We start from the raw sequence: 25,211 nt of genomic DNA on the forward strand, positions 1-25,211 counted from the left end.
GACATATATATAGCGAATATGATTTTTGATAGCATTACAGCACTTTGTAAACGTTTATTATTATCATTTCATGAGTCTCCCCATACAGTTTGATAGAGTGCTTGGATCCGGAAGCCGCTTCGCATGACGTCACACTTAACCATACCCAGGTAGCAATTCTGGCCCGCCAAAGTATTTGGAGATTGACAGTTCATGCACATTTTGCAAGAGTGAAGACGAAACGCTGACTCACATATTTTTTCAATGTGAAAACACAAAAAGCTTTTGGAAAAGCTTATATCTCCATATAGGTAACTAAATTGCTTCTTCCAGACCCTTTCAACTTCAAGATATCATCTGTTATTATAGACCTTTTTCATGGCTGCTGCATGGAGGGCGCCATAGCGACCTGCGTCTTCCGGTAGAATGCTAAAAACTTCCTTTCACAGCGTGTACAACTGGTAATTTGCGCTCCGAAAATGGGTTTCAATAACGTTTTTAATGGATAACAGAGTGTTTTTGTGACACACAACTTAGAAATGTGTCTGTTAAAGCCGTTATAATCTGTCACATGTGGTTCAAGCGCGTCAGAAATACGAGAAAAACGTTCTTCTAGTTCACGTGTTTGCCGTCAGAAATACAGTGTGTTCCCGGCCTGTCAGCTGTTAGCTCAGCGGCTCTTTAACACACACACACACACACACACAGAGAGAGAGAGAGAGAGAGAGAGAGAGAGCAAACCAGAGTACTGGCATGAAACTTAACAGGTATGAAAGTCGTGCAATTTACAAAAATGAGCAATAAAAGTCTGTTATTGATCCTCTGCTGCTGATTTGCTGTTCATTCTAATCGCGAGCCGTTTGTGTTTTATTTTGTGTGTTGTTTTTTCCACGGTTTGTGTTTTTCTGTCATTTCGAAATGACTCTAGCCTATATTTTCACGTTGTCACAGTTATTAAATCAGTGTGTCAGTGGCACAGTACAGGCTACGTGTGTGTGTCAAACATTTTGGTGAACTACATTTGTTTGGGCTGGTTATATATTTGAAATAAAGAGAAAATGTTGACTTTAGCGATGACGAGGCTTCATTTAAACTGCAGAAGATGCCGTCTGACAACGAGGGGAAATCACCTCACTGCAGCTGTTTTCCATCCTGTTAGATCGCATTTCTTTAAATGATCAGTCCAGGAGATGCTGCTGATGGACAACAGTATTAGTTCAAAGAGGATAAAAGCAGGTAAAATAGATTAAAACTATCGTTTTAAAGCTGTCCAAATGTGACTGTTTACACGCATCAGCACCCGACCGGAAGTTCTTCGCATTCTCCTTGCGCATACACGCAAAGCATCATGGGTAAAACTGATATTTCAGAGAATTACATTATTAACTTTTTCATTTTGTATGGAAAATATTTTATTCATAAACAAAAGTTCTTCAGTTTGCAGCCTTCTTTTTCGCATTTTTTAATAGAAATTGATGTTTTTATTAAATCTCTTAGACTAGTTAATAATAAGAAAAGTGATAGATTCTTAGTTTTTTTATGATAAATATTTTGGAAATATCACAGATACATAAGTCCTTTTTTCCTCTTGCTGTATTTGTGTTATGTATAAATATGTTTAAACTTATTTATTTATGTTTTCTTTCTTTTCTCTCTTTTGTTTCTCTTATTATTTAATTTTTAATGTTTATATTATTTATCCTGATCTGTTATCATCAGTGTTTTTTGTGTAAAAAAAACAAAACTCTGGCCCAGATTTGGCATAAAGCTGGTTCTGCAGGCATTCGTCCGGCACTGGCAGACAGCATGTGGGCCAAAAATGGCCCAGGCTTGGCAGAGGTGGCATTGACTTTAAGGCGGCACACAAGACTTGGGCCAGATATCAAAATTATTATTTGGGCCACATGTTAAATATGTGTGTGGGCCACGTAAGTTTGGTCGGTCTTGACCCACACTTAAAAAACAATTCAATTATTTATAAAGTAAAGAAAAAAATTCGACCAATCAGTTCTCTTCGAGAAAAAGCACGAAGATTCATAGGAAGATTCAATGCTTCATGGGTTTATCAAAATTATTGCAGTCGTGACACACCAACATATCTGGCCCAGTTCAGGCCCAGTTATGGGTTATTATCTTGGCTGAGACTTGGCCCAGATATGGTCCAAGCTTGGCCCTTGTATGGAAGCCAGACTTGGTCCAATCATGTACCAGAATTAACTGCGGCATGTGGGCCAAGCAAAAGCTGATTGCGTGGGCCAGATTTCAGTCAGAAAAAAATTGGCATGCAAGTTTGGCCTATTTTGACCCACTTTTAAAATACATCAAATTATTTTTGAGAAAAGAAAAAATTCTACTAATCAGATCGCTTCCAGAAAAAGCACAGCCATAATGCAAAATGCTTCATGGGTTTATCAATTTCGTTGCAGTCCTGACACACCAACATATCTGGCCCAGTTCAGGCCCAGTTATGGGTTATTAACTTAGCTGAGACTTGGCCCAGATTTGGTCCAAGTTTGGCCCTTGTATGACAGCCAGACTTGGTCCTATCATGTACCGTAATTCACTGCGCCATGTGGGCCAAGCTAAAGCTGATTGCGTAGGCCAGATCTGGGCCAGAAAATTTTTGCTATGCGGGTAGATATATACACTAGATTTTGCATACGGACCCTGAGCATGCGTCAGTAGCGCCGCCACATTTGTACAGTCCTCCCAGGACAAATATCATTCAACCCCACTAGTCAAGACAGTTTTGCTACATGAAGATGCTGGACTTTAGCGCTGTCTACGGGTGTAGTAACGAGCAAACAAAGAAAACAAAGCACAAAGGCAGAACATTTGATAGGTAAGATTTAGTTTTTTACGTTTTTGTATGTTATGATATGTCATATGCCCTCCATAGTTTTTGATCCTCGCCTTATTTTCTTGTTTTATTCCTGTTTGCTGCCTGTCTTGTGACCATCTGCCTGTTATTTTGACTACGACTCTGGATTGCCCTTATACATCTGTTTGCTCCTGTGCTGACCATTGCTTGCCTGACCTCTCTAGTGCTGCGTTCACACCAGACGCTGAACACACGTCAAGCGCAAGTGATTTACATGTTAAGACAATGGAAACGCGAGTAGACATCCTGCGGCGCGATATGTGCGAATGGCGTGGCGCGAATGAAGTGAATTACACGATAGGCGCAGTGCGAATGCCGCAATACGCACAAATGGCGTGCGCCAATTAAGCGTCATCAGATTGACGCACAAATCGATCGAGTTCAAAAAACTGAACTTCAGCGGACATTCTTGCCGCATTAACCAATCAGGAGCTTGCTCTTGTGGGGGCGTGTTTGTGACGTAAATCCTCCAGCCGACAAAAAGTTCATCAAACTGCTCGGCTCAGTCAGAAGCACAGCTGAAAGCCTCCATCATCCAGGTTCAGTTTCTGGAGGAGTTTATGAGCTCAAAGAGCTGGATGCACCTCTGAAAGAATCTAGTGTACTCAGACACGGCCCTAAACGTATCACGTATAAACACTGTTGTTTCTTCATAAAATCCATGTTAGCCATTTAGCAACGAAGCTAGAGTCATCACGCGAATCCGCGTCTGTTCTGAAGTGAATTTGACGTGCGAATGAAGCGGATTTGACGTGCAAATGAAGCGAGTAAACTGAAATGTGCACGTGGCTTTTTACGCGCGTCAAGCACGAGTGATTTGCATTTTAAGTCAATGCAAACGCACAAATAGACATCCTGCGGCGTGATACGCACAAATGGCGCGGCGCGAATGACGTGAATTGCGCAGCGCGAATTAAGCGTTTGCACGTTTGACGCACTTAACGTGCAAATCGCTCGAGTTCAAAAATCTGAACTCGAGCGGACATGCGCACCGCGTTAACCAATCAGGAGCTTGCTTTTGTGGGGGCGTGATTGTGACGTAGAAACTGTTGATGGTGTCCCGGGGGAAATCCTCCAGCCGACACCGACAACAAGTCATCAAACTGGGCTGGGCTCAGTCAGAAGCACCGCCGAAAGGCTCCATCATCCAGGTTCAGTTTCTGGAGGAGTTTATGAGCTCACAGAGCTGGATGCACCTCTGAAAGGATCTAGTGGACTCAGACACGGCACTAAACGTATCGACCCTGTTTTTCAGCCTTCATAAAGCACATAAACACTGTTATTTTCTTCATAAAATCCATGTTAGCCATTTAGCAATGAAGCTAGAGTCACCGGGCAGACAGAAGCCCTGCCCATCACGCAAATCCGCGTCTGTTCTGAAGTGAATTTGATGCGCAAATGAAGCGGATTTGACGCGCGAATGAAGTGAGTAAACTCAAATGTGCACGTGGCTATTCACTCGCGAATAGCGCCATTTATCCGAGCGTTACGCGTCAAGTGTGAACTCAGCATAATAAACCTGCATTTGGATCCACACCTCTGTTGTTAGCGTCACTTCACTGTCACACACCCGTTCATTTTTATTGTTAGTCCCTTTTCTTTGTTCTTCATCTCTCTCTCTCTGTGTTTTCCATGAAAGTGCATGTTATTCCTCTAGGTTTAATCAGGTAAGTGGCTCTGCATGGGTCGCTGCTTCAAAGAGCCGCGCAGCTCCAGACAACACATCTATACAGGTGGACGAGAGCCACATTACCTAATAGCAGCGTCTGTGAGGGGCTGCTCCTGAGTGACAGTGGCTGGTAATCCAATCTACGGCCACAGCATCAGACGCCACACACAAAAAAAAACTGGGTGGAGTGAGATGGAGGGAAGGGCAGGGTAATTGAATATCCTCCTGCTTGATTTAAAACATGTTGTCATTTGATGATTGTGCTCATTTACAGCCCTCAGGACGGGAGGTGTGAGAGACGAGGTCGGGTCAAGGAGAGGTGCATTGTTGAACATTATATTAAGTGCAAATACTGCGTCACCTTCTCATAGCAGGGTCAAGACTCCTAGAGCTTATAGTAGGATACTGGCTGAAGAGCAGACTTAGGGTTCGAGGATCAGTTTTGAGCATGGCATTGATTTCTCTAGAGAGGATTTCTCTGTCAGCTTGACCCATTTTTCATATTGAGCAGAAATGAGTTTTAAATGACTTGAACTTTACTGAAGCAATTTTTCAGTTTTTTACCGTTAAACTTTGCATGAAGCAGAAGTTGCTGAGCCTTTTCTTTCAGTATGTTGATAACTTCTATCTGAAATGAAATATTGAGTAGGGGGCGGGGCTTTCTTTTTGCACATCATTAACTTTTAGCAAACTAACAGATAGAGGTTTAAATTACCTGAATTTTACTGTAGCAATTTTACAGTTTTTTTACCCTTAAAGTTTGCATGAAGCGGAAGCCCCGCCCCCTACTCAATATTTCATTTCAGACAGAGGTCATCAACATACTGAAATAAAATTACATTAACATACTGAAAGAAAGCCCTGCCCCCTACTTAATATTCAATTTGAGATGGAAGAACATTAAAATATTAAAAGAAAGCCCCGCCCCCTAACATTCTGTTTCAAATGGAAGAACATCAACATACTGAAAGAAAGCCCTGCCCCCTACTTAATATTCAATTTGAGATGGAAGTACATCAAAATATTAAAAGAAAGCCCCGCCCCCTACTCAATATTCTGTTTCAAATGGAAGTACATCAACATACTGAAAGAAAGCCCCGCCCCTACTCAATAGTCTGTTTTCAGATGGAAGTACATTATCATATTTAAAGAAAGCCACGCCCCTACTCAATATTCCGTTTCACATAGAAGCACATCAACATATTGAAAGAAAGCCCCACCTCTACTTAACATACTGTTTAAGTTGGAAGCACATCAACATACTGAAAGAAAGCCCCGCCCCTACTCAATATTCAGTTTTAGTTGGAAGCATTTCAACATACTAAAAGAAAGCCACGCCTCCTACTTCATATTCTGTTTCAGATGGAAGTACATTAACATACTAAAAGAAAGCCCCGCCCCTACTCAATATTCAGTTTCACTTTGGAAGCACATCAACATACTGAAAGAAAGCCCTGCCCCCTACTTCATATTCCGTTCTAGGTGGAAGTACATTAACATACTGAAAGAAAGCCCCACCCACTACTCAATATTCCATTTCAGATAGAAGCACATCAAAATATTGAAAGAAAGCCCCGCCCCCTACTTCATATTTCGTTTCAGATGAAAGTACATCACTATACTGGAAGAAAGCCCCGCCCCCTACTCAATATTCAGTTTCAGATGGAAGTACATTAACATACTAAAAGAAAGTTCCGCCCCTACTCAATATTCAGTTTCACTTTGGAAGCACATCAACATATTGAAAAAGCCACGCCCCCTACTTAATATTCTGTTTCATATGGAAGTACATTAACATACTGAAAGAAAGCCCCGCCCCCTACTCAATATTCCATTTCAGTTGGAAGCAAATCAACATACTGAAAGAAATCCCCGCCCCCTTCTCAATATTCCATTTCAAATGAATTCCCAGGCTTCCAGCGTTTGTTTGGAAGCTGGTATAGAGTAAAAAATCTGGTAACAATGTATCTGAGAAAATTAACTGTATGGTCCAATTTTGATTAAAGAATTTTCACCTAAATACTAATGTGGACTAGTAAAATAAACATTACAAATTCAGATTTCATGCTGACTTGAAGACTAAAGGCACCCGGCGCACGTTATGCTCAAAACACACCCAGAACTCATTAACGGAGAATAAGCACAACCCCGTTAGACCATGCACCAGGGAGTAGAGCGTATTTTTCCGCCCTTAAAATAGCGAAAGTGGATTCAGACAAGCCCAAATGCTTTTGCGCCAAGAGCTTTAGACTTTGCGCCTAGATCGTTAAAACAGAGCCCTAAGTGGTACTGTATATGATTTATAAAAACTGCATGATGGCCAATAGCAGGTGTATTGGGTGATAGACAAATATTTGATATCATCACCGGCATTTCCGGTCGGAGTGTTAAATACATGGCATTGACAATTTTGTTTTAATAACCGGGAGAGGCTGGACCCACCGACAGGTCTGAGGGAGTGCAGAGTTGAAGAGGAGAGTCAGAGTCAAAGTCATTGGATATTTAAAACAGTAATCTTACATTTCTCAGCACTTCCTCTATGGCTGTCAGCCCATCTGGAAACATTCACAGCCCAACAGCTGGAGGGAGAGATGGGATACAGGCCGATGGCCAGCAGATAAAGAGTACATAGGAGTTCTGCTATTACTAGAACGAACCTTCACACAAGGAAGCTACAATCTTTATTATAAGAATTCCCCTACAGCGCATGTGTTTGGACTGTGGGGGAAACCAGAGTACCCGGAGGAAACCCACGCCAACACAGGGAGAACATGCAAACTCCACACAGATATGCCACCTGAACTGTTTTCGGAAAAGAGTTACCTCAGATCAGTACTCTAGTTTTCCAGATGTGTTGGCTGGCGTGTGCATCACATCCTGACTATAACAGCAGTGTAAAATACTGGTCAAGTACAAGCCACAAGCACAAACCTCAGCCCAAACAGCACAGCACTGTACATTCGACAGCACACAGCATTGTTCTAAGCCATATTTTTAATCCCATGTTGTCATTTGATGCAACAACCACAACCACATAAAACAAGCTCTGCTTCGCTTCTCGGCTGCCAGCAGGTTCTGTACTGTAGCTGCACTGAAACAAAACAATCAAAGATGATTCCTTGGATTTACTAAGTGAAGTTTCACAAACTAATTTCTAGAGGAGCACGTGATAGGATTGACTGCAGCTGATCCCTATCACTAATCACTAACTAGCCAATCGGATTAAATTTAATATAAATATCCAGCCTAAACTTCATTCCTCATCTTTGTTTTAGAAGGCCCCCCGAAGGCGCCATGAGTGGCTGCTTATGAATTTGAGCTCTTCAGAAGCAGTAATCCCGGGTTTGCGCGCTATAGTAATGTGTATAATATGATATATCATACTCGCTTTAAGTTACTAATCACCTTTTTTCAGTGTAGCAGTGTAAAAATAAAGGAATATATTACAATTTTAAGCTCATCTTACTCTTTAAAATTACCTTAAATAATTACTTTCCTTAAAAGGTAATTAAGTAACACATATTAAAAAAAAAAGACTTTAGACTGTAATATATGACAATACTGGTACACTTAAAACATTATATTTGCTGTTTATTCAAACTGATTATTTAAAATGAGCTGAAACAACACAATTTTTGATTTTTTTTTTGGGACAACTTAATAGTTTTATGTTCAATCCACTTAAATTTGTAAACACTAACAAGTTTACTTAATTCCTTTATGTTGTCTTAACAAATCGACTGCGTGGAACTCAGCATTTTTTACAGTCAGTCAATCAATCAATCAATCAATCAATCAATCAATCAATCAATCAATCAATCAATCAATCAATCAATCAATCAATCAATCAATCAATCAATCAATCAATCAAACAAACATAAATTGCCAGTGCCATGAATAGCTGCTTATGAACTTGAGTTCTTCCGAAGGAGTGATCCTGGGTTTGCTTGCTAAAGTGCTGTATTAATAGGACTTTATCGCCCTCTACTGGAAACAAAACCACATCACAGGCTCTCTGTAGTGAAAACTTAACGATTTGATGGCTGTCAATGAACTCAATGCTGGTTTAAAGGTAAAGTTCACCAATAAAATTTAAAATTGACCAACTATTTTAATATTAACTATTTTAGTATCTGCATGCAGACTTGGATTTGCAAGTTGAGACTGCATATCGCAGATTTGCAATGTCAGACACAATGCACTTAAAGGAGCTGGTGAAGTCACTGTGAGGTGTAGGCATTAAGCATTGCAACGGCACCAAGTCTGCATACACTCACCTCAACTATTTACTCTCCCTCAACAGGGTTTCAGCAGGTTTCACCAAGTTAAATTTAAGACTTTAAAGACATTTTTAAGACCGTTATGAATTAAATTTTAGACTTATACAGGGCTAAATGTATACAAATTTAACTAAAAAAAATTATATATATATATATATATATATATATATATATATATATATATATATATATATATATATATATATATATATATATATATATATATATATATGTATATGTATATATATATATATAATTTTTTTATTGAAATGTCCCAGTTTGAGATTTTCATTTGTCCTGTCAAAAAATAAAACATTTATACATTTAATAATACAATAATTTTTTAAGATTTATTTTTTTTAATTAATCTCCAAATATATCTATTCACAAAGCCTATAACTCTTACCAAGAATAGAACAAAACTGTCAATTACGTCAGTCTACAACAATAATAATTTAATAATAAAAGAAGTATAGGTCAGGTCAGTTTCCTCAGTAATAAATAAATGAAGAACTTTTGAGCAAGTGTCACTGTAAGGAAAGAAGTTAAATGCTATTTTTAACTAAAAATGTTAGCAGTTTTATTGAGATGGATTGTTGGTGATTGTATGGGTGTTAATGGACAGATTGGGTAGCTGTACATAAACAAAGGAAAATGAAGACCCGTTAAAAATTCTTTAAGATCTACAGCACAACATTTCAGTAGATTTAAGACTTTTCAAGGCCTAAAATTTGATCAATAATTCTCCAGTAAATTTTACAACTCATGTTAAAAGTCTTGGGGTTATATTAGATGGTATGCTTCTGTTTAATTTACATATTAGTAATATTTGACGATCTGCCTTTTTTCACTTACGTAACATTGCAAGACCACGCCCTTCACTATCCCAACAAAATACTGAAGTGCTTGAACATGCTCTGGTTACATCAAGAATTGATTATTGCAATTCCCTCCTATCTGGTATCCCTCTTAACCAACTTCACAGATTACAGTTATTCCAGAACACAGCAGCTAGGGTAGTGACCCGCTCACCTGCTTCTGAACACATAACTCCAATTCTCTTTCACTTGCATTGGCATCCTGCTGTTTATCCTGTACAATATGAAATTATTTTATTAGCTTACAAAGCTCTTCACAACCTGGCGCCCGATTATCTCTCTGATCTTCTTCACTGGTACACTCCTCGGCGCTCACTGAGATCTTCTGCGGCTGAACTGTTGTCAGTTCCAAGATGAAGTCATTTGGTGGCAGGGCTTTTAGCTGCAGAGCACCACAGTTATGGGTTTCCCTGCCCTTAGATATCCGTCAGGTGGACTTTATGTCCAATGTTAAATCCCAGGTTACAACCTTTCTGTTCAGGATTGCTTTTAATGACTTTCTGGATTAATACTATGTTTTATTACTCGTCTGTCTTGCTTTTATAATGTGTCTGTGACACACTGTAAGGTGTCCTTGAGTGCTCTGAAAGGCGCCTATAAATAAAAGATATTATTATTATAAAAATTTTGCTTTTTTGATTTAAGACATTGTAGGACCCTGCAGATACCCTTGATACCATCTTTTAAGGCTTTCTTTATTCTGTCAAACACAGAAGAAGATATTCTGAAGACAGCTGAAAGCCATTGACTTTCATAGTTGGAACAAACAAACACTACGGAAGTCAACAGTTACAGGTCGTTCGTGTCTCATTCGATAATTTAATTTGATCCAGAATGAGAAACGTTAGACAAAATGTAAATATTGAGTTTTTCTGTTCATTCTACTGGCACCAAAACCAAAATCTCATCTGTTATTTGTTTTTAACTCAACGGCCCTGTTTACACTGCCAGTTAAATGTGACCCAATTGCCAGTTTTTTTGATTGCGTAGATCAGGGGTGCTCAAACCTGTTCCTGGAGATCTACCTTCCTGAACAGTTTAGCTCCTACCCTGATCAAACCCACCTGAACCAATCAATTAGGACCTGAAATCCACGTGATAATAGGGTATATGCCGAGCTAGTGCAGTTCCCATGCTGATACACTTCCGGTGACCTGTTATTGTGAACTTTTTACCATTTTATACGGTTCCTTATACAGCATCGATGTTTTAATGTCATTAAAATACAATCAGTTAAATAAACTTTAGCATTCATTTAGTTGCTCAAGCGTAAAACGAGACAAAAAGCTGTTGACTCGCACGCGCCCGTCAGAATCAGCAGGCTAACGTAGAAGCTCCATTGAATATACTAGGGTAAAATATATGCTCATATTATAAAGATATGGCGGGGGAAAATGTAATTTAATGCAGGGCTTCTTGTACAATCTGAAACCCACCCTAAATCGGATATCACTCAGCTAATGGAGATCGCTGATTTTTAAAGAAAGCTGACCTTGAATGCACCGGATTTTGCATTGGCATTCAATTCGCCGGAAGCGCTTGACCCAGGTTACTGGCAAATTAAAAGTCCTATTAGCATGCTTCGGCATATACCCCATTACAGACAGGTGTGTTTGATAAGGGTTGCAACTAAAATCTGCAGGAAGGTAGATCTCCAGGAACAGGACTGGCCACCCCTGGTATAGATCGTATCTGTTCAATGACTATGTGAACACAAAAAAAAGCGCATGCATTTGGATATTTAGAGATCGGTTTCAGGCCTTCTTCATATATGGAAATAAATCAGATATAAATATATATGTGATATGCGACAATGCGACTATCATGAAAACCAAGGGTCACCCAACTCGGTCCTGGAGGGCCGGTGTCCTGCAGATTTTAGCTCCAACCTTAATCAAACACACCTGTACAAGCTAATCAAGAGCTGCATCCCAAATGGCACACTATACACTATGCACTCATGCACTTACACACTCAACAGGATAGTATATGTATGTAGTGTCGTTCCAAATGGCACACTAAAGCTGCGTCCCAAATGGCACACTATACACTATGCACTATGTACTTATGCACTTACACACTCAACAGGGTAGTATATGTATGTAGTGTCGTCCCAAATGGCACACTAATGTTTTTTACTAAGCGGAAATTCAAACCGTTTCCCTGATGACGTTTGACGGTCGCCAAATCATTGAAGTAAACGGCCGAATTATCAAATAATACCTGCCCTGAGTATTGCCGCATTCACCATCGGGAGGCGCTATAATCACTCTCGTAGAAGAATTTTGCTTTCACCATCCAAAATAAATAAAGTTATCCAACATGTGCGTCCGATAGCTCCGCCCCTTCCGCTACGTAAGCAAAGCTGCGGTCGTTGAGTGTGTGAAGTGTCCATCATTACACACTTCATTTTACCGGCTGAATGAGTGCATCATCCGGGTAATTAAAGTGCACTTATTATTTTTAGAGTTTTCAGTGTAAATGCACTGCTGACACTATTTATACTACAAAATGGCGTAGAATAGTGCATAAGTATGCGATTTGGTACGCAGCTAAGGGTCTTACTAGATATACTTGAAACACCCAGGCAGGTGTGATAAGGCAAGTCAGAGCTAAACCCTGCAGCGACACCGGCCCTCCAGGACCGAGATTAGTGACCCCTGATGTAAACAGACAGATCGGATTGCCGGTTCATTCTGCTGTAGTGACCTCTAAAATAGACTAATCCGAAGGAAAATGAATGAAAGCAAATCAGTTTGCTTCATTTCCCCCCTGTCGGCATATGGATTAGTCTGGTGGCAAATTCACATGCTTTTCCAAAGCTTCAAAATAAAAGTCTCCACCCAACACCATTATGCATGAAGAATTAGCATTCCTTAGTATCCCAGTCTTTTATTTCCTGATCTGGTCATACTTGCTGGCACTGGATTCACTCGTGTAGGCTCACAAAAGTGACCATCAGGGATGATCCATTGCTCCATGCATATGACACACTGAATAATAAGGCACAGCTCTTAAAAAAAGTCTTCATATTGCTTCATGAAAAGGCCTTACAAACTGTAACAGATCCGGTCATTGTGCTGGCTTCAGGAACTCCCATTTGCTGTCGTCCTCTGGACAGAGATCGAAAGGTATCCGTGATCTTTTATCCTTTATATCCCGCAAAGCTGGAAAGCGCTTCACCAACAGTTTACAAACCACAAAACACCTCTGCTCAGCAGCCTGTGTGCACATACAGTCACAAATATTCGATCAAATACTGTATTAAAGTCAGTATGAATGAGTAGTCTTTCTTCCCTGTAGTAAAATATGTCTGAATAAAATAGCTTCCCTGACACACAAACCCACACACACACACACACAAACAAAACAGAGCAGGACTTGATTTTGTTCATGGGAATTATTTTTGTTGGTTGGTTAAAAAAAAAATCTAAATATCACCAAAATTTTGGGTCCCACTTTATATTATGGCTTATACCTACGAACTTACATGGTAACTAGATGTGTAAGTAGTATGTAGCTACAGTGTATTTACATACTGGTACATAGCATTTACTTGTGTAATACTGGTGTAACTGCACACATGTAACAACACATCAGTAGTTCACATTAAAGGGGTACTTTAGCAAAGATTGTTATTAATGTCCTGTTATGCCTAGTTCACACTAGAGGATTTTAAGCCTGATTTGAGCCCGATTTGGAAGTTAACGAGCTCGCCGACAGATCAGGCTGTGATCGGGAAGAAATCTGCGGGTGCACGGCGCTCGCCAGTCTTTATGTGTGAACTACTGAACAACGCATCAACGAGGCTCGCTGACGCGTCGCCGACACCTCGCAGACGGAAATCCAACATTCAGCATGCTAAATATTCCAGAGCAGTCGGCCGACTCAACCCCACGTGTGGTCAGATGTAGTGACGAGCTGCAGCCAATGAGAGAGCATATCAGCATGAGCTGAATGCCTGTGTGTTCAGGAGCTCAACAGAAACATCTGTGATTGGTCAGAATGGGCATCGGTGCACTCGCTTCATTCTGTATTAGCACAGACATGAGAGTAGGCTATATTAACAGTGGAGCAAGAATTGTGTAACTATTAGAATTACCATACTGCTCATTCTGACCGTTCTCATATAAACGCCATACTGTCACAACATGTTTACATTCAAAGCTATTATTGAGATATTAAAATCAAGCTTTGAATGTCTGGCATCATATTTAATGACACCATTACCCTAAAAATATAATCTTTTTTTGGTGATACAGCCTATAAATATGTAGTTAAGATACTAAAACACTTAAAGGTCTTGGCTTTCATTTTCACTTTCAAACAGGAGCTATTCAGCACAGAATATGCTGTTTTGAAAGATATCTGATGTAAATTGATGTTTTTGCCATCAGAAAGTTTTGTTTATGTTAGCAGGAAGTTGCTAGGCAAGAAAATGCACACATATTTAAAGTCACAGTGAAAAGTATCAGACATGCATGCAGTCATTTTAACCAATATGATAATTTAAGGCAGAAATGCCCAGTTCTTTACTGTTTTGTAATAAAAAAAAATAACAATGTCAGAAAGAAATACACTGATAGTTAGAAAACGGCAGGGTGTTATTTGTTACCGTACGTTCACACCGAAAGCGGCGAGAGCGTCCAAGGTCGCTCTGGCCGCCCTGGCAACAACGCTGTCTGCCTTAAGCTCCGGCGGCGAGAGCGTCAAAACTCGCTACATTGATCTCGTACTTAAAGGAGCCGTTGCAGCATTATCAGTTACATTCCTGCATAAAACTTGTTTTTAGCGTGAAAATGTTGCACACTTCTTATCAAATTCATAAAACAATGGAAGATCAAGTTGCATGTGGTGTGGCTTTGCTCTATTTATCCAATATGTGTCCATATGTCTGAAATATCCTGAAGCAGCAGTACTGTTTTGTACTGTCGCATCGCGTGAGATTCCCGCTTTTTAAAGATAAATTTATATAACATTAATGAACATCAGTAACTCGCCAGTAACTTATTTAATGTATGTTCCTGTAAGAAAACATTGTAAATAATTGGATATCCGGCGACCGCAATAATCAAACCCTTGGGAACAACTGTGGTCGGAACCAAAGTTCACAGGTCTGTGTTCTCTGAACTGCTATCAAGCGGTGGACGTCTTCATTCTGATTGCTTGCCGCTGAACCGCGTCATAGCTCATTACCATAAAGTTGACTTCATTTCAACTCTCCTCGACGCTCACGCCGGCGAAGACGCGCCGCGCTGCTCCTCGCCGCTTATCGTCGCCTATCGCCGCCGGCTCTCATTGAAAATGAATGACTTCCGGCTACTTTGACGCTCTCGCCGCTTTCGGTGTGAACGTACGGTTAGTTTTATTTCAAAGAGTTATAAAATTACAAAAATTAAAAACTCTCTGTGACTATCCACTGGAACCTGCAGATGAGTGATTAATGCGCTGATGAATCAGCTGATTTGACGATGTTTTTAAATGCTTTCTCCAAAGCTTGAAACGCTGTCAGTGATGTCATCAGCACACAAGCAGCCAATAGTGTTCAGCTTTTTCTGACGACTCCTCCCTCAACATTTCATTGGCTGTGGTTTGAATGAGCTGTTGGGGAATGAGATGTTGTCAGATCATGTAGTGTGTGACCCCCCTCTTGTGGATCATTCACAGAGTGTTGCGTAGTGTGAACACCACAGAGATTAAAAGACACAAAGTCAAGTCATGTAGTGTGAACGGCACAGCGATCTGCTGAGGTTTAAAATCCTGTAGTGTGAACTAGGCTTTACACATTTAAACTTACACATACTGTTTAGTGGGTTGTTACATGTGTGTAGTTACACTAGTGTTACACAAGTAAATACTATGTACCAGTATGTACATACACTGTAGTTACATACTACTTACACATCTAGTTACCATTTAAGTTCACAGGTATAAGTGACACTTAATATAAAGTGGGACCCTATTTTGTACAAATGATGATATATTTATAGAAAAAAAGTCTACTTAAAAGATTATCTTTACATAATATTCTAGCGATTTTAGTATCCCTAATAGCTAAACTCTATATAGAGTCTATAATAGACTCTCAGGGTCTCGTTTACACAATTCTAAAGGTGCGTTCGACATGAAGCACAGCTGTAGCTGGTGATCAATGAGATTAGCCGAGCACAGGCGGGGGCGGAGTTTAAAACAGAGCCGTCAAGCTGGCCACTTCGGAGCTCAAAGTTGCGGAAGTCATGATTACCGATCACATGGCGTGATCATTTATTTATTTATTGCAATAACTTGGACAATCAAACAATCTGGAATATGGACCCTTTTCACATTTCCGGGTTTTTCAGTAGCAGAGGTCATCATATTTGGGTAAACTTGACTGAATAAGTACAACAAATATTTTTTTTACAATCCCATTTGCAGAAATAATAAAAGAAAAACTCCACCATGATGTTATCAACTCTTTCAGAAAAAGGAAAATAAAGTGAGATTAATAACGGCAGCTAATAGAGAGAACAATGGCAAACTCTTTGATCCATGGGAAGCCTGTAAATTGACCAGGGTTACCTTATGCAGTGGTGTAGCTCCATCGTCATCAGTCAGGCCTGGATCCGCTCCTCGCTCTAACAGCAGCTTCAGCACCCGCTGGTGTCCGCAGTAAGCCGCTCTGTGAAGCGGCGTCGCCCCGCCATGAGTCTGAGCGTTCACACAGGCCCCACAGTCCAGCAGCAGCTCACACACTGACACATGACCTGCTCGACTTGCATAATGCTGGAGAAAAACAAGAGCTGTCAGCTGGACAGTGTTGGGTTACTTCAAAAAAAAAAAAGTAATTAATAAAGTAAAAAAATAAAAATATATATACAGTTGAAGTCAGAATTATTAGCCCCCCTGAATTATTAGCGCCCCTGTTTATTTTTTTCCCCAATTTCTGTTTAATGGAGGGAAGATTGTTTCAGCACATTTATAAACATAATAGTTTTAAAAACCTATTTCTAATAACCAATTTATTTTATCTTTGCCATGATGACAGTAAATAATATTTTACTTGATATTTTTCAAGACACTTCTATACAGCTTAAAGTGACATTTAAAGGCTTAACTAGGTTAATTAAGGTAACTAGGCTGGTTTGGGTAATTAGGCAAGTTATTGTATAACGATGGTTTGTTCTGCAGACTATCGGAAAAAAAATTAGCTTAAAGGGGCTAGTAATTTTGTCCCAAAAATAGTTTTTAAAAAATTCAAAACTGCTTTTATTCAAGCCAAAATAAAACAAATAAGACTTTTTCTAGAAGAAAAAATATTATCAGACATAACTTTTCCTTGCTCTGTCAAACATCATTTGGGAAATATTAAAAAAAGAAAAAAAAATCAAACAGGGGCTAATAATTCTGACTTTAACTGTGTGTGTGTGTATATATATATACATACAGTGTTAAACATAAATTCATTTTGAAAATGAATACTTTTCTCCATTTCTCAGTAAATATAGGTCATATATGTTGGTGCATTTGACAGATTTATTAAACAGATATATTTATATATAAAATAATATTTTAGTCACCAAACATCTTCAGAAATGGAAAGATAATACAAAATATTGAAATATACGCAAAATATTTAATATCTTACAAAACTACAAAATCTTAACTTAATTTATTCTTTTTTGTTTCTCTTGAGTTTTTCTCTTTTTAATTGAAAATTTTAATTTATAAACTTTATATGGTTTAAAACTTTAAATTTGGATGTACTATTTTGGACCGTTATCATCAGTTATTTTGTAAGATTACTGTATATATATATATATATATATATATATATATATATATATATATATATATATACATACATTCATTAGTGTGTGTGTGTATATATATATATATATATATATATATATATATATATATATATATATATATATGTATATATATACACACACACATATATATATATATATATATATATATATATATATATATATATATATATATATTGTCACAATAAATATTTTTTTTCCCTTAAGCTTATGCAATTGTCTTTGATAAATGGAAAATGTTCTTTAGTTGAAAAAGGTATATTATATCAGTCAGCTTCTCGGAATTAATTTATGTAGAACTGTTGAATTTATACACAGCTATTAATCAAGTACATTACACAAGTAACTGTAACAAAAGTTTACTTTTTTACTTTAAATTTAATTACAGTAAGTGTAATTAATGTATGCATTGGTGGTGAACAATAAAACAAGCAAACCAAAGCTGTGTAGTTTGCCTGGTCCCTCATATTTGGATCAGTCCCTTTTTTAATAAGCATCCGGACTCTCTCCACATCTCCATCCATTGCTGCTGACCAAATGCCTGCAAACGAACAGTTCATATTTGATAGTAATAACATCGTCATGATATGTAACTCTTGACTTCATTCATTCGTTCAATCATTCACTCATTTATTGATGAATATGGGGTGGTTCAGCCAGGGTGCCATTCAAGCTAGCACTGCCACTGTATCCAAGATCTTGTCCTTCAGTTATGGAGCAAGATCTCTGAGGAATATTTCCACTAGTTACCTAGTTGAATCAATGCCACGAAGGATTAAGGCGGTTCTGAAGACAAAAGGGGGTCAACCCGGCACAATTAAGGTGTAACTAATAAAGTGGCCGGTGAGAATGTGTGTGTTTAAAATATATGTAGCACCTCTCTCAAAGTCCATCTCCTCCAGAGTCTGATGGACGCTCGGTGTTGGGAGATGACCACTGCAGGTGCACTGACCTCCATGGGGATTCATCCTAAACGCCACATAAAACAAAAGTTTTATGTAAACCTGAATGTATATATGTGTGATTGTTTGTTAAATAAACGTGGTTTTACTCTGTATAAACTACTGAAGCATTAAGGATTCGCCTCACAGCATTTGTTTTGACACGTGACAGTTCAGCTGCTGTTTACATTTAGGTTTAAAGCAAGTAAACGAGGCATATTTTAGTGTGAAGAACAATCGATATGTTTGAATGTTCTTTAACTAATGTGTACAGTCAACAAACTAATTGTTACTCTGTCTAGATATTGTACATACCTTTGTAAACGAGTTCATGAATGAGGCTGAGCGGTTAGTGAAGAGATGCGCGCTGTGTGAAAACAAACTGACGAACTTTCAAAATAAAAGTCCGGCGTAAATGACAGACTGTAGATACAGTTGGAGTCAAAATTATTATCCTGTGAAATTTAACCCTTTTAAAACATTTCCCAAATTCTATTTAACGTAGAGATTTTTTAACACATTATAAACATAATACTTTTAATAACTAAGTTCTTTTGTCCCTGCCATGATGACAGTACATAATATTTTCTAGGTATTTTGCAAGATTTTCGCAATTTTAAAGCCTAAAAAGGTTATTTACGCCAAGCAACAGCCTGTTCTTTAGGGGCTAATTATAGTGACCCTAAAATAATAGTAAAAATCTAAAAACTGCTTTTATTTCAGCCAAACTGAAAGAAATTACTTTCAAAATACTGTAAAAATGTTCTAGCTCTGTTAAACAGGATTTGGGAAATGTTTGTGTGTACACACACACACACACACCAAATAAAACGAACCGTACCCAACAAGATTAGAAAGGAATGTTCTGGGGTTAATGTTGTTGTTGTTATGATCTTGTTGACTGTATTATTGGCATGCAGATTACCAAAGAACATAAATAAGATCCTTGCGTGAGTTTGCATTATGTAGAGCTGGTTTCTCTGGTCTCATTTCAAACATTCATGCCTGCTAAAGCACTTCATACACTTCCACATAATAGCAGCTCACTTACCTCCAGGGCTCAGGTCATGTGAAAAGTGCTGGAGAAAATAATACTGTATGTCGTTAGATTACTGCTCCAGGATGTTGTCCAGTGTTGTGTTCATATTATGATTATGTTTATTTATGTAGCACCGTGGTCCTGTGAGACACAACACTTCGTTCCTCTATATATCCATACATGTGAAGTGACAATAAAACTGAACTTGACTTGTGTGCACTACTGTTTCAGAGGACTCATCATGTCTGAAAGATTCACAAGGCTCGTAAATGAAAGAGGATCACGTTGTCTACTGCAGTACCTACCAGTTTCATTCGATATCTGCAAAAACGTATTCAGATACAGTGCAAATCCTAAACTAATTTTATTTATCTTAATATCTAAATCAGTCACTTCAGAACAAGTTTAGTTTTTAAAATATGAAATACTTCTTAAAAATTAGGTTTTTTTAGAATACATAGTTTACATCTAAATTTAGTAAAGATTATTTATTTGTTTTATTACTGTTTTGAACATTACCTTTATTTAAATTGTTGATGACAGCAAAGATTTCAATTTAAAAACAGAAAGCATTTGCATATACAATGAAACATCCACCATTATATATATATATATATATATATATATATATATATATATATATATATATATATATATATATATATATAAAAAGCAAACAAGCAGGTGATCAATATAGTAATACGGTATTACGAAGCCTTTATAAATGTAAATAAAACACTTTTTTCAACACTAATGTAGAATACACCTCTTCCAAAGTAAAATTTAAGCACTTTTCAAGCACTTTCCAGGTGTATTTAAGGCACTTCAGCTGTACTTGTTATAATATATAATTATAAATAGTGAATAATTATTACAAATTTATTATTAAATATTACTAAATATTTAGAAGCAATTATGAAAGGAAAACAATAAAATTTCCAAGCACTTTATTCAAAATTTAAGCTCTTTTCAAACCTTAAAAATTCATGCGTTATCAAGGATTTCCAGCATCCATATGGTCCCTTTACATAAAATATAAGCAAGACTATAATCATATATATATATATATATATATATATATATATATATATATATATATATATATATATATGAATAAATAAGCAATATCACACCCGTAGCAGTGCAATATGGCTGCATATTGGCACTGGTGGGAGGTGTGCATTGGCTCGAGGCAGCAGGCCGAGTGCCTTAGTGTCCCACCAGTGACCATATACAGCCATATCGCACTGCTACAATATAATAATATTGCGTTTATACAACAGTTCAACGGCATAACAGTGAATATAAAAAAACAAACAAACCCAGAGAGTCTTGAAAACCCTTTTGTAAGAGGAAGTACTTTCTTATGCCATTCATTCACATCTGCAGCTGACGTCAGAACAGCAGAAAGCGTTACTCTTTGACTTACATCACTTTAGAGCTAGCGCTTGAATGATTCTCTAGCGTAATGTCTAAAGTGATGACAAAACAGGTGATTTTGCTCACATTTTAAGATTATACGGCTGAACAACATGAAATGCAATCAGTCTACAGAGATTTCCCGGTATTTCTCTGTTGCAATCGGGAGATCGCAATAATTAACCCCAAAAATGGAACAAGCAAAGCAAGCACTCCCTGATTACTTTGGTATAAATACAGCAATACAAAGTATAAAAGAGAGATCGACTTAGAATGTCACTTACCTGTTCTGTAATGATTTGTTCAGCTGTAGTTTGAGATGAACGCTTAAAAAAAAAGAAGCCTTAAGCCATCTCTGTCTGCATCTTATATATATATATACACACACACACACACACACACACACACACACACACACACACACACACACACACACATATATATATATACATATATATATATATATATATATATATATATATATATATATATATATATATATATATATATATATATATATATACATACACACACACATACACAGAGTATAAAAAAAAACAGACAACAACCTTGATTCTAACAGTCTATTTATGGAAACACATCCGTAATAGAGTGCAACAGAGTTTGGCGAAGAGAGAACGAGTAGATCGTCCCTCCACCATTTACATAAATACAGCCTGATACATAAATAAATAGCTCGCGCCCCTTAAACAAGGGTCCGATATACATAGAGAATCACACTTAAAGTGCAAAAGTCTATTTTGATTGCCTTCATTGAACAGGATTGACAGAGTACCTACAATAACATATGTAAATGAAAGAACACAACAACAGCATATCGTATAATAACAAACAAACGAACAAAACAAACTCGAGATGGCTTTCATTTTCTTTAAACCACGCAGCAAATAATCCAGGTCAGCTGATATATTAATGCAATATCGGAGCAGCACTAAAACCTAAGCTGTATTTTATCTGCTACTTTCTTTGAGATTTATCATCACAAAACTTAAGGATGTAAATGCACACTGTCAAAATTGATTAGTTTACTTTACTTTTAAAAATTGTGAGTGAACATGTTGCCCTAAAATGATTAAGTATCATAAAATTTAAGTTGAGTCAACTTAAAGGGGACCTATTAAGCCTCTTTTTACAAGATCTAAAATAAGTCTCCAATGTTCCTATAGTGTAAGTATTGCCAACTATTTTAAATTAAAAGGTGCTAAGCTCTGCCCGAAAAGTGATTAAATATCACAAGATTATGTCATACATCAATTTACGAATTGGATTTGCACATTTATGAATTGTATTTTTTAATTTCTGAATTGGATTTGTGTATTTATGAATTGCGTTTTTAATTTATGAATTTTTTTTGCGTATTTCTGAATTATGTTTTATTTAACGAATTGGATTTGCGTATTTATAAATTGCGGCTTGAATTTACAAATAAGTTTTGTCCATTAACGAATTGCATCTTCAATTTATGAATTGGCTTTGCGCATTTAAAAACTGCGTCTTGAATTTACAAATTAGATTTGTGCATTTATAAATTGAGTCTTGAATTTACGAATTAGATTTGCGCATTTCCGAATTGTGTCTTCAATTGACGAATTGGATTTGCGCATTTATAAATTGTGTCTTGAATTTACGAATTGGATTTGCGCATTTGCGAATTGTGTCTTCAACTGACGAATTGGATTTGCGCATTTATGAATTGTGTTGTTGAATTTACGAATAAAATTTTGTAAATGTGAATTGTGAATGTATTATTTTTTAGACTGATCTTGTTCCATAGAAAAGCCGACGGCATCATCCACAGCTCGGTACAACGGTACAGTGTGGACCATATGAGTGTCTATAAAAATCTTCAGTAACACCAAAAAAAAAAAAAAAGTCACAAGATTTGTTGCTAGTCAATTTTTTGAAAATGTGTCAATAAGAGGGTCAGACAAAGTCACAAAGTTGGCAACACTGTATAGTGTATGTGAAATTTCAGCTCATTATACCCCACAGATCATGTTTTGTAACTCTTTGAAACTGCCCCTTTTAGGCTTTGATACTAATAGTGGCATTTTGGTGACTGTCGCTTTAAATTCAAATGAGATTGTGCTCTTTTCAAAAGAGGGCTGAGCTACAAATGCCTGTGTCAGCATAGTGGCAGATTCAAAAACAAGACTAATGCTCTGCTAATAAGGGAGAGATGGTCACTAATGCGTGGGGGCTTTCCCCCTCTGATGACACGTACAATAAGGGAGAATGCCAGTTAAAGTGTGTCTGCAGATTGTTTTTCTCAAGTGTAATTATAAAAAATAAAATTTATATTTTTTTACCATTAGAAGCTGGCTATATTCACACTCTTACCACAGAACTGTGTTTAAACTTCATATAAAAGTGATTTTTGCATAATAGGTCCACTTTAAATGCTCTAAAATACAACAGGTTTGTTCAATTTTTCTAAGTAAAGTCTACTTGTCGCTATTTTAAAATAAAGTAAATAATTGCGTTTTACAGTGCACAAAGTGATGCTCTAATTTAGTGCTTCAACAAAAAACAAACCAGACAGGATTGATAAACAAACATACCATAAATATCAGGAAGAACTAGATTTGACATTATGACACAAGAATCATCACATGAAAATATTTGGTGTGGGTTGGTCATTTCAGCAATTCACCTCCACAATAAAACAAATAATAGGGAAAATCAGAAATCTGAAGTGTCATATTTACATGTATAATATAGTGATGATATAAACCAGCATACTGGCACCACTGGTTAATCAATGTGCATATTAACCTATGGCTATAAGTGTTATTACATAGAATTAGAACAGAACGCAGCAAAATGTGTTTTGAAGTCAAAATAACCTAAACATGATTATGTTGAATGGGAGGTAGATCAAACAACACATGGAAAACTGGAAAGCAAAACATTTTTAGACATACAAAATATGAAAACGGAATATCTGAGACTTATACAGTTAAAAGCAAAGATATGAGCCCTCCTGTTTTCATAATTTTTTAATATTTCCCAAGTGATGTTTAACAGAGCAATTCAAATTGTCACAGTATTTTATATAATATTATATCTTCAGCAGAAATTCCTATTTCTTTTAGTTTGCCTGAAATAATAGTTTTAATATAAAAAAAAATATTTTAAAAATCTTATTAGCCCCTTAAAATTATTGTATATATTTTTTGATTGTCTAAATGTTACTTTAAGCAGAATAATAGTATCTTTATAATAATTTTATTATTAATAATTTTATAAATAATTTTTATTTATAATAAATTTATTATTATTAGAAATTAGTTATCAAAACTATCCTGTTTCAAAATATGTTTTCTCTGTTAACAGCACTTGGAAAATATAAAAAAAATATATAAAAAAAAATTTAACACACACAGGGCAAATAATTTAGCCTTCAACTGTGTATTAAATGTACATTGCATATCTGAAACTAGAACCGTCAGTTTCACGAGATGTTTAAGATATTTTCCATTATTACTTAAAGCTACTATGAGTTTACTTTGCCTGGAGTAAGCTGTGCAACATTAAGCCTTATCAAAACTTGCCTAAAATTCATCGTCAGCTCTAAAATTCTACAGATATATTTGGTTGCATTGATTGACAGAAATGTTGACTTCATTTTTTAAGACAAAACACAACCTGAAATGTGTACATTCGGTAAAAGTGAACAATTGTTCAACTCAAAGCATAAATAAAAGAGTTTTTTTTTTTTACATATTTGGAATTTCTACATCAAGCTTTCGCTGTTTTGGCCACAATTACAGACCCTGGATGTGCACTAGTGCATGAGAGCACTGCAAAAATTGCTTTACTTACTTAAGGTTTTTCTCTTGTTTCTAGTTCAAATATCTAAACATTCTTAAATTAAGATGCATTTTCTAGACAAGTTTTTGTTTTCAGAAATTATTTGTGATGGGAATAATGGTTTTATAAATAAACAATGTTACTAACGGAATTGCTTCTTTCAGTAACGAGTAATCAAATAAATTACAGTTTCCGTTGTTACAACGCTATTACCATCACTAACCATTATATGCTGTGTTATATAATTGATATTTCATTTACAATTGGGCTCACTGACAAGGTTTTCATCCACAGAGGTTGGACAACCACATAACTCATGATGATTGGGGATTGTGCCTAGTGGTGGGACAACCACATAACTGATGATGATTGGTGAGTGTGTGTAAGGGTGGGACAACCACATAACTGATAATGATTGTAGAGTGTGTGTTTAAGGCTAGGACAACCATATAACCGATGATGATTGGTGAGTGTGTGTAA

General features: G+C 36.9%; 1 protein-coding gene and 1 long non-coding RNA gene across 4 annotated transcripts in view; one reads left to right on the forward strand and one right to left on the reverse strand.

Annotated features, from left to right (window-relative positions):
- The window catches only part of LOC147842894 (uncharacterized), a 5,236-nt gene extending 912 nt beyond the window's left edge, over window positions 1-4,324 (forward strand). The window contains exons 2-3 of the long non-coding RNA XR_015498510.1: window positions 3,102-3,195; window positions 3,768-4,324. This is a non-coding gene — a long non-coding RNA (uncharacterized LOC147842894). The remainder of the gene's footprint in view (window positions 1-3,101; window positions 3,196-3,767) is intronic.
- An 8,239-nt stretch (window positions 4,325-12,563) lies between these two features.
- Window positions 12,564-18,822, reverse strand: ankrd39 (ankyrin repeat domain 39). 3 transcript variants are annotated; one of them, XM_087262509.1, is made up of 5 exons: window positions 18,755-18,822; window positions 18,376-18,467; window positions 17,936-18,039; window positions 16,249-16,452; window positions 12,564-12,909 (listed from the first exon to the last, which is right to left on the reverse strand). In XM_087262509.1, the coding sequence occupies exons 2-5, from the start codon at window positions 18,464-18,466 to the stop codon at window positions 12,760-12,762; spliced, it is 549 nt and encodes a 182-aa protein (XP_087118635.1). In that variant the 5' UTR covers window position 18,467; window positions 18,755-18,822; the 3' UTR covers window positions 12,564-12,759. The 3 variants fall into 3 exon arrangements, with proteins under 3 accessions (XP_087118635.1, XP_087118636.1, NP_001107112.1); XM_087262510.1 differs by having other exon boundaries at window positions 18,550-18,822; NM_001113640.1 differs by lacking the exon at window positions 18,755-18,822 and having other exon boundaries at window positions 12,760-12,909; window positions 18,376-18,466.
- Window positions 18,823-25,211: the final 6,389 nt, after the last annotated feature.

Source organism: Danio rerio, chromosome 8 (genome assembly GCF_052040795.2).
Source record: "Danio rerio strain M-AB ecotype USA chromosome 8, GRCz13ab, whole genome shotgun sequence".
Classification (NCBI taxonomy): Eukaryota; Metazoa; Chordata; class Actinopteri; order Cypriniformes; family Danionidae; genus Danio; species Danio rerio.

What these genes read in the sequence shown, in the direction of transcription:
- ankrd39 (XM_087262509.1), bottom strand. Translation starts at nt 18,466, where the DNA reads ATGAATCCCCATGGAGGTCAGTGCACCTGCAGTGGTCATCTCCCAACA. An exon ending in AGGCAAACTACACAGCTTTG is followed by an intron (nt 16,453 to 17,935) that starts GTTTGCTTGTTT and finishes GTTTTTCTCCAG; the next exon opens with CATTATGCAAGTCGAGCAGG. An exon ending in GAGCTACACCACTGCATAAG is followed by an intron (nt 12,910 to 16,248) that starts GTAACCCTGGTC and finishes ATGTGCACACAG; the next exon opens with GCTGCTGAGCAGAGGTGTTT.